General features: G+C 38.5%; 1 protein-coding gene across 4 annotated transcripts; it reads left to right on the forward strand.

Annotated features, from left to right (window-relative positions):
• On the forward strand, positions 1-16837 carry LOC124467266. 4 transcript variants are annotated; one of them, XM_047019482.1, is made up of 23 exons: positions 1-356; positions 5853-6125; positions 6220-6507; positions 6639-6920; positions 7089-7211; positions 7605-7634; positions 8740-8823; positions 9241-9276; positions 9412-9474; positions 9980-10042; positions 10333-10392; positions 11068-11151; positions 11569-11604; positions 11740-11802; positions 12308-12370; positions 12661-12720; positions 13396-13479; positions 13897-13932; positions 14068-14130; positions 14636-14698; positions 14989-15048; positions 15228-15295; positions 15746-16837. In XM_047019482.1, exons 1-22 carry the CDS (start codon positions 299-301, stop codon positions 15290-15292), a joined length of 2037 nt encoding a protein of 678 aa, XP_046875438.1. In that variant the 5' UTR covers positions 1-298; the 3' UTR covers positions 15293-15295; positions 15746-16837. The 4 variants fall into 4 exon arrangements, with proteins under 4 accessions (XP_046875438.1, XP_046875440.1, XP_046875441.1 ...); XM_047019484.1 differs by lacking the exon at positions 14636-14698; XM_047019485.1 differs by lacking the exon at positions 12308-12370.
• Positions 16838-16902: the final 65 nt, after the last annotated feature.

Consider the following 16902-nt stretch of genomic DNA (forward strand, 5'->3'; position numbering starts at 1 on the left):
AGGCACCTCGTTCCGTGTACTCTCGGGCGGTGGCCGGCGGGGTAGCGGGCGGCACAAGATTTCTTTGTGCTACATTGTAGGCCATCAAGTATTCCAACCATGTAGTCCAACAAGGAAGTAGGCCTAGGCTATAGGCTATGGGAGGGATCAGTCCCTATCAAAACCTGATGTGCAAGTTTACAATTTCAATTTCAGTATCTCGACAGCGACAGTTGAAGACCTGTGAGAGCAGTCCAAGTTACATTCTAAAAACAACAGTTTATAAACTGTTGAACAGACAAATGTGAGCGGACTAAATATGGCATTTGCCGGTGCAATCCTGGTCGTGTATGGGATGTTGGGGTCCGTTAACACCGGTAAGTTTTCCTTTCGTTTTACATGAAATTGTGCTCTAGTTGAAATACATTTTAACCTCAGATAAAATACGCTTCCGTATTGGACTGATGTCAACAAAATTCAGTTTTTCTTAATCGATTTTAAAATGTATCCAAACTCAGGCAGCCCTCTCAAAACATTTAACACGGGGATCGGATTCCCAATTTTCTTCACAGTGGGCCTATTTCATAGCCTGACGTCATACTCCTAATTAACTCTCCGTTGGGCTTTGAGTATGGGGCGTGTTTCAACCGAACTTGTAAAACAAATGCCTTGCTCTATTGGATAGACCAACAACCAATCACAGCAACGTCATATTTTGTTTGTTGAAAACGAATTCAACCCAAGCGCTCTTTGGTGACGTCGTTGATTACGTTACTGTTGATCATCTGTCCATCACATAGGCTGTTTATCAATCCACGTTTTTTCCGTTCTTGTGTTCTTGCGAACTCGTTTGACGTCATCTTTCATTGCCCAAGTACGGTTCCAATCCAAAGAACACAAGTCACCAAGAACTAGTGATGGGAAGTTCGGTTCTTTTTACTGATTCGGTTCTTTGAATCTCGTTCAGTAAAATGAACGAATCTTTTTTCGAGTCATTTGTTCATTTCAGGGGGGGGGGGGGGGGGGGGGGGGGGGGGGGGGGGGGGGTTGGGGGCTATACGTCCACTGCAAAGGACGTATAGCCCCTATACGTCCACTGTAGGTTAGTGCATGACATGTGCACCAGCAAATACTATTTCAAAATAAATTCCTGCATTAAAATAATGTATCATGAGTTTGTATGATTTGGTCATGTATTATCACACTAGCATTTAATTATCACGTCAAACAATTACACTGCACTAAACTGTAAGTGTAAATGTAAAGTGAAAATAACAAAACCAGTCAGTATGATGACTTGAGCGAATATCATTCATTCACGTCTTACTAAAACAGCGGCCACGCGAAAGGGAATAAGGAAACTGTTTCCTCTACTAAAAAATATAATGCAGGTCACGTGAAAAAAGGATCCAAAGACTCGTAGAAAGACCGAGTCGGGGAAGGAACTAATCATTCGTTTCCTCTAGCTACAGAGCCTATGCAGGTCACGTGAAAAATGATCCAAAGACTCGTAGAAAGACCGAGTCGGGAAAGGAACGAATCGTTCGTTTCCTCTTGCTACAGCCTATACAGGTCACGTGAAAAATGATCCAAAGACTCGTAGAAAGACCGAGTCGGGAAAGGAACGAATCGTTCGTTTCCTCTAGCTACAGAGCCTATGCAGGTCACGTGAAAAATGATCCAAAGACTCGTAGAAAGACCGAGTCGGGAAATGAACGAATCACTCGTTGAGAGGACTCGTTACTCCCGAGTCCTTATAAGGATTCGTTCAAAATGAACGAATCGTTCACGAACGACACATCACTACCAAGAACGCCAAAAATACCCGGAAGATGTCAAGCGAGGCAGACAAACCTCACAACTGTAATTTTTTACTTTTCATATTTCAGCTAAACGGTACATGTAAATCAGCATCTGAATTAAAATGTGACGAGAAATAAGCAGTTCAGTCGCTGAAAATGTTCTTATTTTATTGATGAAACGGCTGATTTGTAAATTTGCTCCGACTTGTCGATAACCTAGCTAGCATCTCAGTGCAGTGCAGACACTAGGTACTGTAAGTTAGCAAGGGCTACAGAAAACTTAAAATTACAGGTAGACGGACCATTTTTTAGCTTTGTTATCTAGTTTTTGTAGTTAGTCAGTGTTATCATAATGCTGCGAGTCCAGGAAAACCCTAACCATCTCAATTCATTCTCCGTCCTTGCGTCCTTGCAAGACCATTCCCGCAAGGAGGCTTGCCAGAACGTTCTTCAAAAGAATGTACTTGCGTTCTCAGCGTTCTTCGGATTGATAAACAGCCATAGAGTTAATAGGTGCGTTCGACATGACCCGACTTCATGCGGCGCTGCAGGCGGCTGACTTGAAAAAGTGCATTCTGGTTAGACTTTTTGTCCGATTTGAGACGGCGCCGAGGACACGTCACTGTGACGTCGCGATCAAAGTACCGTGAGATCGATTCGAGAACTGCCGGCTGTGTAGCCGAGCGCATTTTCTCAAGAGCAACTGCACGGGTTCAAGTGACGACACAGCAATTTCATGATTGGCCAGACTCACACACGACAACTTTGACGCGTGTTTTGGAATATTCGGACACCTTCAGTTTCGCCAACGCTCAAAAAAGTTCAATTGAATTAAAAATGTGTTGAAGAAAGGGTTTTAGTCAGCCTCTTCACTACCGGAAAGACTAAGTTAAATTATAAATAAAGTAAAGTAAGCAAACAGCGCTTGATCGGCCATGACTGACATCAACACAGCAAACCACGAGAAGCTGGAATGTCCGACTTCACAGAGCCGTTTTCAACTCCTCCCCGACTGCAAGCGGCTACTCTCGCTGGTCGTTTCATGCAGCCGCAGTCCATGTCGAACGCACCTAATATAACTAGAGTAAGCTACTTTTGTCTTCCAAGATGGCGTCCCCATTTATTTCTATGAAAAGTGCTCAGTGGCGCAGTGAGGCAAGCTAGAGCGCGAGACTGGGCGCGGCCATATTTCCACTTCTGTGTCTTCCGGTCTAGCTTTAAACAGTGGCTCTTTTTTTCCCTAGCTCCGAGACCTCCAGCCATAGAGTTAATATAACTAGAGTAAGCTACTTTTGTCTTCCAAGATGGCGTCCCCATTCATTTCTATAAAAAGTGCTCAGTGGCGCAGTGAGGCAAGCGAGAGCGCGAGACTGGGCGCGGCCATATTTCTACTTCCGTGTCTTCCTGTCTAACTTTAAACAGTGGCTCTTTTTTTCCCTAGCTCCGAGAGCTCATGTAAATCGTCTATCGGCCAATGTGAACTTTTGTGCTCGTGCCCTGTTAGTATCCGCCAGCACATTTGCAGGCAAATTTCATTGACTAAGCAAATAAATGGGTTGCTAGTTTACCCATTTCGGATTGGTTTCAAACTTAGCAAAAATCGGGAAAAATGATTCTATGAAAAAGCTAGTAGTATGAGCCAGGTTTGAGAATCATACAAAAATTATTGGGGGAGATAGTTTTGTAAATGTTGAATGGAGTTAATAGAATAAAAACGACCGGAAGAGTCGGAAACCTAACCGTACATGCAATACCACCTACATCCACCGGGGCCGTTGCTTCAAGCCGAGGGGCGAGGGGTGGGGGCTTGCCTCCAGCACGCTTGCAACTAGCTGTACACGTCATACTTTGCGACAACCAGCGAGCATATATTTATATGGTTACGAGCGTGTGAGCTAAGGCAGAATCTATGGGCAGAAAGTCCGATAAGGATCAGAGACATGATGCAAACTTAACGGAAATGTATTCTGTCACTGTCTAGTATTCCTTCTACTTGTTTTTTAGAAATAGGCTATAGGGCTAAATATAGGGCTATTCTGGATGGAACTCATCACATATGTTGCTTTTTTTCTTCGTGATATGAGTATGATTTCCAACGCATTGTATCGGATGAAATAAACATGAACAGCTCCGTCGTTAATCTCGCCAGGCAAAGAAAGCGTAGTTATTTTGGTAACCGAAATCTTCCATAATGCAGACTTACCATAACTTACTGTCAACTTTATATTCAAACGAAATGCCACGAAATTCACACTGCCTTCAATTTCACATCAGTGTCGAAATGCGACCTGTGTTTTATATGTTCAACCTAGAAAACCAAACGTCTATTAATGGATATAACGTGATCTAACAAGACGTGTTAATAATGTAATAAATAAAAGCTCAAGAAGTGTGTCTAAAATATACTTGTTTGAACATTTGCCTTTGAAAGGGGCATATTCATAGAACCATATAGGCTACAAGACGTTCAGATGTAAGTGGGGGTGAAACATAGTCACTGAGGACCTTCATTGTCCCACAAAAGCAGTCTGGCACAATCAAAAAAAGAATAATGGGTGTGTTTAACAAAAGCTTCTGAAGGCAAGAATAATATTATTTAAATATATATAATTTCCTATTGTGGTTAACAGTTATAGTATTTATCTTCGTCTTTGCTCCAGATAGACATGTCAACAATCTATGCCCGTGCTTAACATAATATATTTGCCATCATGTCATAAACGTTTTTACGAAAAATCTATTCTGTTTTAAAATAACGGGAATAAACTATATTAACAACTTTTCATGTATGTGTGACAACGATTTGCTAAACTTGCTACAACAAGGCAGGCAATTCAAGCCATTTCTCCCTGTGCTCATTCAATATAAGTCTATGGCTCATTCAGCTCGGTGTAAATCGGTTATCGGCCAATGTGAACTTTTGTGCTCGTGCCCTGTTAGTATCCGCGAGCACATTTGCAGGCAACTCTTATTGACGTAAGCAAATAAATGGGGTGCTAGTTTACCCATTTCGGATTGGTCTCAAACTTAGCAAAAATCGGGAAAAATTATTCTATGAAAAAGCTAGTAGTATGAGCCAGGTTCGAGACTCGAACAAAAATTATTGGGGGAGATAGTTTTGTAAATGTTGACTGGAGGACCGGAAGAGTCGGAAACCTAACCGTAATGCAATACCACCTACATCCATTGTTTCAAATGAAATCAGAGCCACCCTGATTGACCATGTCATTCAAGTATAGTTCATCGATTCAATGATTGTAGTAGTACATTTACATGTAGTCATTTAGCAGACACTCTTATCCACAGTGACTTACAGTAAGTACAGGGACATTCTCCCCGAGACAAGTATGGTAAAGTGCCTTGCCAAGGACACAACGTCATTTGGCAGGGCCGGGAATCAAACTGGCAACCTTCTGATTACTGGCCCGATTCCCTGTACCGCTCAGCCATCTGACACCTAATGATTGTAGAACATTTATTTACTTACGTATTTATGTAGGCCCTGATTGTTATTTTGGGGTAGTGACAAATCATTGTTATAAAACTTATCTCCTCATTACACAGAGAAACTTCACTTATTGTGTATACACTTCATTTATAAGTGTATTTCATTTGTTGGTTTATCTACAGCTGAATTTTTTCTCAAATCAACAGAGAATACACTTTTATGTTAGTATTTATATTGAAAAAATAAATTAATAGAATAAACTGCAGTGCTATATTATACAGTGAATATTGAACTGTAAATACGACCAACATAAGAGTGTGTTTACTTTTACAGATTTTGAGAGACGCTATCTGAGTTTGGAGAATTATGTCAAATTGATTGAGAAAAACTAACTTCAACTAAATGTGTTTGAGTCAGGTTCATTGATAGAAGTATTTACAGTTGGCTATATAGACTCATTACAAAAGTTAATTTTTATGGCAAAAATAAGGTGTCAGGTTTTGAATCTGGTGGCACTCTAAAACATTTTCTTGCATTTGAGGAAGTGATACATGCTTTTTATTAGTTTAAATAAAGAAAGATAAAATGTCTTTGTCCGCTGATCATTACTTTTGTGCCACTAGAAAGCCACTCACTGGAGTATGTCTACACCGCCCTCTCCAAGCCCATTCATCATCATGGTATCCATGAGTTCACCGCCATGGGCCTTCTGAACGACAGGATGATCGACTACTATGACAACGATCTTCAGAAGAAGGTTCCCAAGCAGGACTGGATGGAGGAGAAACTGGATAAAGACTACTGGGACAAAGGCACTCAGTCACGCAAGTTCAAGGAGCAGTGGTTCAAAGTCAACATTGGCATCTTGATGGACCGCATGCGTCAGAATGACTCTGGTGAGAACAAACACAGACCACTTCTCCAGTCCAATGCATCATCCACCATATTTGTGTTTACAAACTGTTAATTTGTATTCTTGTTTTGTCTCAGATGTCCATACTCTTCAGTGGAGACATGGCTGTGAGGTTGAAGAAGAGCAGGGTTCTGTAAGATTCATCAAGGGCTTTGACCAGTACAGCTACGATGGAGACGACTTCCTGGCCTTCGATGACACCTCTACACAGTGGATCGCCCCTAATGCCGCTGCTGTACCAACTAAGAGGAAGTGGGATGGAGAGCAGATCCTGAACCAGTACACCAAGGGTTACCTGGAGAAGGAGTGTGTTGACTGGCTGAATAAATTCATGGATTATGGCCAGAAATCCCTCCGCCAAGCAAGTGAGTAGCTAAGATTAAATATTGTGTGTGCTGAGCAGAAATCCTCACATAAGAATGACATTTGAATTGGTTTCATTTAATTTGTAGGGCATATATCTGTAACTCTATAATTATGTTTATTTTGTATGTAGAGCCTCCCATTGTCGAAGCATATGGAAAAAAGTCTAAAACCGTGGGGAATGTCAAACTCACCTGCTGGGCCACTGGATTCCTGCCTAAAGACATCTCCCTGAACATCAGGAAGAATGGGGTGGTCATCTCTGATGGCGTGGAGACTTCAGGAGTCCGCCCCAACCATGATGGCACACACCAGATTTGGAAACGTGTAGAGATCCCCATGGATGACCAAGAAAATTACGACTGCTTTGTTGAACACCAAGCCTTGGTTCCACCAATCATTAAAGCATTCCCTGGTAATACAATGTCACCTCCTTCCTAACATATCCACGTAACACCTATTTCAAACATATCTAGAAAAAAGTATCTTATAATTAAATTAATAACTCTAACTATTGTAGTCTTGATGTGTGTCATCTGGCTTCATATTACTGGCTCAATCATTTCTCTCCCTTTATTTGCAGATAACAAGTGTGGTGACTGTCCTCTGGTTAAGGTCGGAACTATTAGTGTAGTTGTGGGCTTCATCATATGTCTGGCCTTGGTTGGAGGGCTCATGTTCATACTTTATAAAAGAGGCATCGTCAGTAAGTAGTGCTTAGAGGTTCCATTCAAAAAAGTATTTGTACTTTACTTTAAGTACTTAAAGATTTATTATCTCAGCGTTTATTTTCATTATTCTCAAACGAGACACCAATGTAACAAAGTTGTCCTATTTATCTTTCAATCCAGACCAGGCAAAAAATAAATATTCTCAGTGGAGGAATAAGACATGAATAGATAGAATTTAAATGAGAATTCAACAGATGACATAAGATAACGTCAACATTAGATAAATCTTTAGAAAGGGAAAGCTAAAGGGAAAGCTGACACGTATAATGAAAATCTGAAATGATTATATATTTTGCAACAATGTAAATAAAACATCAGGCATTATTATACAGTGCATGTACTGCAGTTAACTTGACATTTCTTTTCAGCTCTATCAAGACGTAAACCTTCTGACCCAGGTCAGTTACAGTTTAAAATAATAATAATACAAATATGTGTTTTAAAGGGGTCACAGAATCATTTTATAAGGTATTTCATACTGTTCCTTAAGGTCTCTGAATAAGGTATGTAACATTGGTTGGGCAGAAAATGGCCCGGGTGCTGTTCTATGCACCCTAATTCAACCCTGTGAAATAGCCCTACAATGAAACAAGGGGTTTTCTCCCTTTTGATGGTATGATCATGCATATTTAGATGATTGCGCGCTGATTGGTTGGTTTACAATGAGCGTAGCTGCAAAGCAAAGGCGCAACTGCCATCTTATTTGGCACAGACCAGAGCCAAATAAGGTGGAGCCACCGAATTGACGTCAACTCACTGTTTTTGGGAAACCGCCCGTTTGACAGTGGCAGTTCCAAATTGTGAGATTTGCATAGGAAAGAGGTGCCAATGGGAATTGAGGTTCTCTGTATGTGAATTTTACCCACCAAACTGTCATTATTGAACGATGTCACGGTAAACTCTGTTTTGCATTCTATGACCCCTTTAATGTTTGAATTCCCCCCTACTACTTCACAATCGTTTGTTGGTTCTAGAAGAAAATATGTATCTCTTTCTGTAGTATTCATTTCAGATTCAAAAGAAAGATAGTCAGAGGAAAGTGTTGCAAGCATATTTTCAAGTGGCACCCTCAACACTCACATCTTTTTTTTTAAATGACATATGCAGTCAAATGTTTTTATTGTTGTGCATGTTTTCTTACATGATTAAGGCCCTTGTTAAGTTATATGCTATTATGAAAGTATGACTTTACAAAATACTGTATCTTGATGATAAAAGCCTCGACCACTCATAGTATTGACAGGCAAAGCAATCATATCATCTTTTTGGATTCCAAAATAAATCCGAAATTTGCTTTTGCGCTGACAATTTCTTGAGCTGTTGCACGCCTGTTTCCAACAAGTGTGTTGTCACGTGAGATCTGAATGTCATTTCCAACCTGACTGACATTTTTTTTTACCGAAGATCCACAATCAACCACTTAATGAAATCAAAATACAACTAGAATATGAACAACCAACAAAAAGAAAATACAACTTATTATTTATTATTTTTCCAATTTAGTTTTGAACCGGCAGCCCATCTACTCCCCACCAGGCGGTGCAGCAGCCCCCTCTGCACTCCTACCTACCTCAAACTTGGTTCCAGGTAAGACAGACGAGGTTTCATTCAATCTGGGACACCACTGTGTTCATTATATCATTACAATGTTCTCCCTACAAAATGCATCTTATAGTGCAAAAATATATTTGTAGTGCAGAGTGAAACTAACTGAGTGAAACTATCCTCATCTTGTATTTACTTTTTACTTATTATGCTACATCACGTTACCCCTACATATGGTAGCCTTACTTTTATAAAAAAGTTTTTTTTTGCTCCAGAAGAAACACCTTGTTCATATCAGCTCATTAAAATGTGTTTCCCTACTAAATGTACCTTTTATAGTGCAAAATATTTTTTTGCAGATATAAAAGATGTATCATGTATCATAATATTAACTAAATGTCTTGTTTGTAGTGTTATACCTGCCAAAAAAAATAATTTTCATTCTCTTTTCTTTTTCAGATAAGAAAGAAGGCAGTGACGGCAGTTCTAATTCTGGTAGTTTATTCATTTAGAAATGACATCTGTAAAGTCATAACAATCTGATTGTGTCTCACTTCTGCTTTACTTCTCTTCAGTTTTACACAAGTGAAATCTTGGGGTCATGACTCTTCTCTCCGCTTTATTTTTCAGGACACTCCAGTGGTGGGACCCCATCTCCGACTGGCAGCACTCAGAGTATTGATGCTTCCGCAGGTTAGTGTCTTTAACGTGGCAATATTTCCTCTCATCCATTTGTTTCTTTGGATGGGATGACATCAAAGCTGTTTGAAGGGAGTGAAACTATGCTCATCTCGTATTTACTTATTACTTATTATGCTACATCACGTTATCCCTACCTATGGTAGCCTTACTTTTATAACAAGTTATTTTTTTGAGAATAAACACTAAAGTGTGTTCCCTACTAAATGTACCTTTTATAGTGCTAAAGATCTTTTGTGATAGATATAAAAGATGTATCATAATATTAACTAAAATGCTTGTTTATACTATTATATCTGTCAGAATATTTTGTTTTCAATCTCTTTTTTGGATGTGAAAAAAGGCAGCAGTTCTGATACTGGTAGTTTATTCATATAGGAATTGGAATGAGAAAATTGACAAGATTTCCATTGTGTGTCTCACTTCTGCTTAATTTCTCGTCAGTTTAACAATAATTAAATCTTGGGATTCTGATTATTCTCTCTGCTTTGTTTTTCAGGAAACTCCAGTGGTGGAACCCCATCTCTGACTGGCAGCAGTGTGGTCATTGTTGTGTCTGCAGGTTAGTGTCTTTAACATGGCAACATTTCCACTCATCCATTAGTTTCTTCAGATGGGATGACATCAAAGTTTTCAGGATGGAGTGACACTATGATCATCTTGTATTTACCTTAATCTATGTTCATTTACCGTCACACAATCATGACATGTTTCATGTTGTCTACAACATGGTAAATCTGCACAGAGCATTCAAAACAAAGTGGTGAATCCAATTGTTTTTCACACAGAGATATTTGAGGTCATTAAGGATAAGTGGTGATTATATCTAACAAACGTTTCTTGGTCCTTCAGGGACAGCAGATGAATCAACTGCACCCTTACTGAACAAGGAGTCCACACAACACATGGACGGTCAGTATAAAGCCCATTAAAAACCATATTTTACCCACCAAACTGTCATTATTGAACGATGTCACGGTAAACTCTGTTTTGCATTCAATGACCCCTTTAATGTTTGAATTCCCCCCTACTACTTCACAATCGTTTGTTGGTTCTAGAAGAAAATATGTATCTCTTTCTGTAGTATTCATTTCAGATTCAAAAGAAAGATAGTCAGAGGAAAGTGTTGCAAGCATATTTTCAAGTGGCACCCTCAACACTCACATCTTTTTTTTTAAATGACATATGCAGTCAAATGTTTTTATTGTTGTGCATGTTTTCTTACATGATTAAGGCCCTTGTTAAGTTATATGCTATTATGAAAGTATGACTTTACAAAATACTGTATCTTGATGATAAAAGCCTCGACCACTCATAGTATTGACAGGCAAAGCAATCATATCATCTTTTTGGATTCCAAAATAAATCCGAAATTTGCTTTTGCGCTGACAATTTCTTGAGCTGTTGCACGCCTGTTTCCAACAAGTGTGTTGTCACGTGAGATCTGAATGTCATTTCCAACCTGACTGACATTTTTTTTTACCGAAGATCCACAATCAACCACTTAATGAAATCAAAATACAACTAGAATATGAACAACCAACAAAAAGAAAATACAACTTATTATTTATTATTTTTCCAATTTAGTTTTGAACCGGCAGCCCATCTACTCCCCACCAGGCGGTGCAGCAGCCCCCTCTGCACTCCTACCTACCTCAAACTTGGTTCCAGGTAAGACAGACGAGGTTTCATTCAATCTGGGACACCACTGTGTTCATTATATCATTACAATGTTCTCCCTACAAAATGCATCTTATAGTGCAAAAATATATTTGTAGTGCAGAGTGAAACTAACTGAGTGAAACTATCCTCATCTTGTATTTACTTTTTACTTATTATGCTACATCACGTTACCCCTACATATGGTAGCCTTACTTTTATAAAAAAGTTTTTTTTTGCTCCAGAAGAAACACCTTGTTCATATCAGCTCATTAAAATGTGTTTCCCTACTAAATGTACCTTTTATAGTGCAAAATATTTTTTTGCAGATATAAAAGATGTATCATGTATCATAATATTAACTAAATGTCTTGTTTGTAGTGTTATACCTGCCAAAAAAAATAATTTTCATTCTCTTTTCTTTTTCAGATAAGAAAGAAGGCAGTGACGGCAGTTCTGATTCTGGTAGTTTATTCATTTAGAAATGACATCTGTAAAGTCATAACAATCTGATTGTGTCTCACTTCTGCTTTACTTCTCTTCAGTTTTACACAAGTGAAATCTTGGGGTCATGACTCTTCTCTCCGCTTTATTTTTCAGGACACTCCAGTGGTGGGACCCCATCTCCGACTGGCAGCACTCAGAGTATTGATGCTTCCGCAGGTTAGTGTCTTTAACGTGGCAATATTTCCTCTCATCCATTTGTTTCTTTGGATGGGATGACATCAAAGCTGTTTGAAGGGAGTGAAACTATGCTCATCTCGTATTTACTTATTACTTATTATGCTACATCACGTTATCCCTACCTATGGTAGCCTTACTTTTATAACAAGTTATTTTTTTGAGAATAAACACTAAAGTGTGTTCCCTACTAAATGTACCTTTTATAGTGCTAAAGATCTTTTGTGATAGATATAAAAGATGTATCATAATATTAACTAAAATGCTTGTTTATACTATTATATCTGTCAGAATATTTTGTTTTCAATCTCTTTTTTGGATGTGAAAAAAGGCAGCAGTTCTGATACTGGTAGTTTATTCATATAGGAATTGGAATGAGAAAATTGACAAGATTTCCATTGTGTGTCTCACTTCTGCTTAATTTCTCGTCAGTTTAACAATAATTAAATCTTGGGATTCTGATTATTCTCTCTGCTTTGTTTTTCAGGAAACTCCAGTGGTGGAACCCCATCTCTGACTGGCAGCAGTGTGGTCATTGTTGTGTCTGCAGGTTAGTGTCTTTAACATGGCAACATTTCCACTCATCCATTAGTTTCTTCAGATGGGATGACATCAAAGTTTTCAGGATGGAGTGACACTATGATCATCTTGTATTTACCTTAATCTATGTTCATTTACCGTCACACAATCATGACATGTTTCATGTTGTCTACAACATGGTAAATCTGCACAGAGCATTCAAAACAAAGTGGTGAATCCAATTGTTTTTCACACAGAGATATTTGAGGTCATTAAGGATAAGTGGTGATTATATCTAACAAACGTTTCTTGGTCCTTCAGGGACAGCAGATGAATCAACTGCACCCTTACTGAACAAGGAGTCCACACAACACATGGACGGTCAGTATAAAGCCCATTAAAAACCATATTTTACCCACCAAACTGTCATTATTGAACGATGTCACGGTAAACTCTGTTTTGCATTCAATGACCCCTTTAATGTTTGAATTCCCCCCTACTACTTCACAATCGTTTGTTGGTTCTAGAAGAAAATATGTATCTCTTTCTGTAGTATTCATTTCAGATTCAAAAGAAAGATAGTCAGAGGAAAGTGTTGCAAGCATATTTTCAAGTGGCACCCTCAACACTCACATCTTTTTTTTTAAATGACATATGCAGTCAAATGTTTTTATTGTTGTGCATGTTTTCTTACATGATTAAGGCCCTTGTTAAGTTATATGCTATTATGAAAGTATGACTTTACAAAATACTGTATCTTGATGATAAAAGCCTCGACCACTCATAGTATTGACAGGCAAAGCAATCATATCATCTTTTTGGATTCCAAAATAAATCCGAAATTTGCTTTTGCGCTGACAATTTCTTGAGCTGTTGCACGCCTGTTTCCAACAAGTGTGTTGTCACGTGAGATCTGAATGTCATTTCCAACCTGACTGACATTTTTTTTTACCGAAGATCCACAATCAACCACTTAATGAAATCAAAATACAACTAGAATATGAACAACCAACAAAAAGAAAATACAACTTATTATTTATTATTTTTCCAATTTAGTTTTGAACCGGCAGCCCATCTACTCCCCACCAGGCGGTGCAGCAGCCCCCTCTGCACTCCTACCTACCTCAAACTTGGTTCCAGGTAAGACAGACGAGGTTTCATTCAATCTGGGACACCACTGTGTTCATTATATCATTACAATGTTCTCCCTACAAAATGCATCTTATAGTGCAAAAATATATTTGTAGTGCAGAGTGAAACTAACTGAGTGAAACTATCCTCATCTTGTATTTACTTTTTACTTATTATGCTACATCACGTTACCCCTACATATGGTAGCCTTACTTTTATAAAAAAGTTTTTTTTTGCTCCAGAAGAAACACCTTGTTCATATCAGCTCATTAAAATGTGTTTCCCTACTAAATGTACCTTTTATAGTGCAAAATATTTTTTTGCAGATATAAAAGATGTATCATGTATCATAATATTAACTAAATGTCTTGTTTGTAGTGTTATACCTGCCAAAAAAAATAATTTTCATTCTCTTTTCTTTTTCAGATAAGAAAGAAGGCAGTGACGGCAGTTCTGATTCTGGTAGTTTATTCATTTAGAAATGACATCTGTAAAGTCATAACAATCTGATTGTGTCTCACTTCTGCTTTACTTCTCTTCAGTTTTACACAAGTGAAATCTTGGGGTCATGACTCTTCTCTCCGCTTTATTTTTCAGGACACTCCAGTGGTGGGACCCCATCTCCGACTGGCAGCACTCAGAGTATTGATGCTTCCGCAGGTTAGTGTCTTTAACGTGGCAATATTTCCTCTCATCCATTTGTTTCTTTGGATGGGATGACATCAAAGCTGTTTGAAGGGAGTGAAACTATGCTCATCTCGTATTTACTTATTACTTATTATGCTACATCACGTTATCCCTACCTATGGTAGCCTTACTTTTATAACAAGTTATTTTTTTGAGAATAAACACTAAAGTGTGTTCCCTACTAAATGTACCTTTTATAGTGCTAAAGATCTTTTGTGATAGATATAAAAGATGTATCATAATATTAACTAAAATGCTTGTTTATACTATTATATCTGTCAGAATATTTTGTTTTCAATCTCTTTTTTGGATGTGAAAAAAGGCAGCAGTTCTGATACTGGTAGTTTATTCATATAGGAATTGGAATGAGAAAATTGACAAGATTTCCATTGTGTGTCTCACTTCTGCTTAATTTCTCGTCAGTTTAACAATAATTAAATCTTGGGATTCTGATTATTCTCTCTGCTTTGTTTTTCAGGAAACTCCAGTGGTGGAACCCCATCTCTGACTGGCAGCAGTGTGGTCATTGTTGTGTCTGCAGGTTAGTGTCTTTAACATGGCAACATTTCCACTCATCCATTAGTTTCTTCAGATGGGATGACATCAAAGTTTTCAGGATGGAGTGACACTATGATCATCTTGTATTTACCTTAATCTATGTTCATTTACCGTCACACAATCATGACATGTTTCATGTTGTCTACAACATGGTAAATCTGCACAGAGCATTCAAAACAAAGTGGTGAATCCAATTGTTTTTCACCCAGAGATATTTGAGGTCATTAAGGATAAGTGGTGATTATATCTAACAAACGTTTCTTGGTCCTTCAGGGACAGCAGATGAATCAACTGCACCCTTACTGAACAAGGAGTCCACACAACACATGGACGGTCAGTATAAAGTCCTTAACTGCAAGCGCTCACACAATGTGCGAATAAGACAAAATGATGTGGCAATATGTAGTTCACATAAGTTATAACAAGGTTAAGAGTACTGTAGATGCTGTTCCTACCAAGTAGTTACATCTCATTGTTGGATTTGACATTTGTACATATTTTTGGCCGTTCAGGTAATGGGACTGAACCAAAAGAAAACAAGTGTGCTGCACAGCAACCCCTGCTTGGCAGCAGTTGAATGGTCAGTTTCAGTGCTTGATTATTCACTGTGACAAAATCTCTAAAACAGCACTGTTGTATTTGTCTGGTAAAATTTTCTTTCAAAAGTGTTTTTTGTGTCATGAAAAAAAATATATATATATTTGTCATGTAAACAGATTTTTAACCCCGTTTTAGAAATTGAAGAGCACAGCTTTACTCATTGCAATACGGCAGTCAATGGCGATCGTTTTTGTCACTGCGACACCTAATGGTGGCAGATGACAGACATACTGTACCGTGCTCATGTAGGTCAGCTATATCCAGTTTAGGTTGCCATATCATCCTACATCCTACATTTCTTGTTCCTCTTCTTTAAATATCAGCCATGAAACAGAATACACCTAGGTCCTACATAGTCTATGGAAGGGTTTCCCGCTGCTAACTAGCAATGTGTGAACATTTGTGTTTGAATTGTGCTCGTTTTTTTCAGGAACAGATAATGGATGTCCCAGTCAGGGTTGCCAGGTCTGTGTGACAAAACCAGCCCAATGACCAATCAAAAACAGCCCAAAACCAGCCCAATGGTCGATAAAACCAGCCCAAAAACCAGCCCAATATCAGAACTCAAAATATGCCCCTGCCAAACCATATACACTGCTTTTAAAGTCCAACAGCATTGTTATCATTGCCAAATGTATTGTAATATCTACAAAGTAACACTAATTTTTTAGTATGCCAGCATTAAAAGCGGTTTTCAGGAGGTTTTCTCAGGAAACTGAGAGCATTAGGCACGTGTGTACACGCAAGGTGCGTGTGTGTATGTGGGCGTGTCCCATGTCCATGTGTGTACATGCTAATCTGGAATTGAAAATTCAACCCGCTGCAACACTTCAAAAGTAGCCCAATTCCGCGGGAAAACCGCGAACCTGGCAACACTGGTCCCAGTGCAGTCAGACACCATGCTGGGGAAATAGAATCCCTGACTGGACAGAGAAGAACACATGAAAGGGTTCTGTTTGATTGAGTTGATCTTTGCTCCCTCTTATGGGTTTGCAGTCTCTTAAATGTTACATACGACTAAAAAACAGGAAGTTAGTTACTTAGGTGATCAGGAAGTGTCTTTGGCATACGCATGTGGTGGATCAGATCAATCAGTAATTAGTTATTGGGATAGCATTCTGATGTACTTTAAATCCAATTTTCCATATTTCCATTTTCATCTTTCTATCTTTGTGGGACACTTTAGAACCCGTTCCCGTGTAAGACACACTGCTCCATGTACACAATGTTGTGGCTGTTCTCTCTCTGTCAATAATTTATAATTGTGTATACAAAGCAGCTCCATGTATTTTCTTTTAAAATAATTAATGATATATGTTTTATACCTCTTTTTATATTTCTGTTCACAAGATTTAATGGTCATAGCACTGGACTGCGCTGTTACTGTATGATATAGTTTGAACTGTATAATCAGTGTTAAGCTAATGTTTAAATATTGATTAATGGGATGAGGGATATAGTTTGGTTGTGTTACTTTTAAAACAATGCTGAATAAAACTGAATAAAACTGAATGTACTGAAACTTGTAACTTTGAGTTATTCCTTCCGGATGTATCTACCAAGTAGAATAGAACAGGAAGAGGTCTG

This window comes from Hypomesus transpacificus, chromosome 4, assembly GCF_021917145.1.
Source record: "Hypomesus transpacificus isolate Combined female chromosome 4, fHypTra1, whole genome shotgun sequence".
NCBI lineage: Eukaryota > Metazoa > Chordata > Actinopteri > Osmeriformes > Osmeridae > Hypomesus > Hypomesus transpacificus.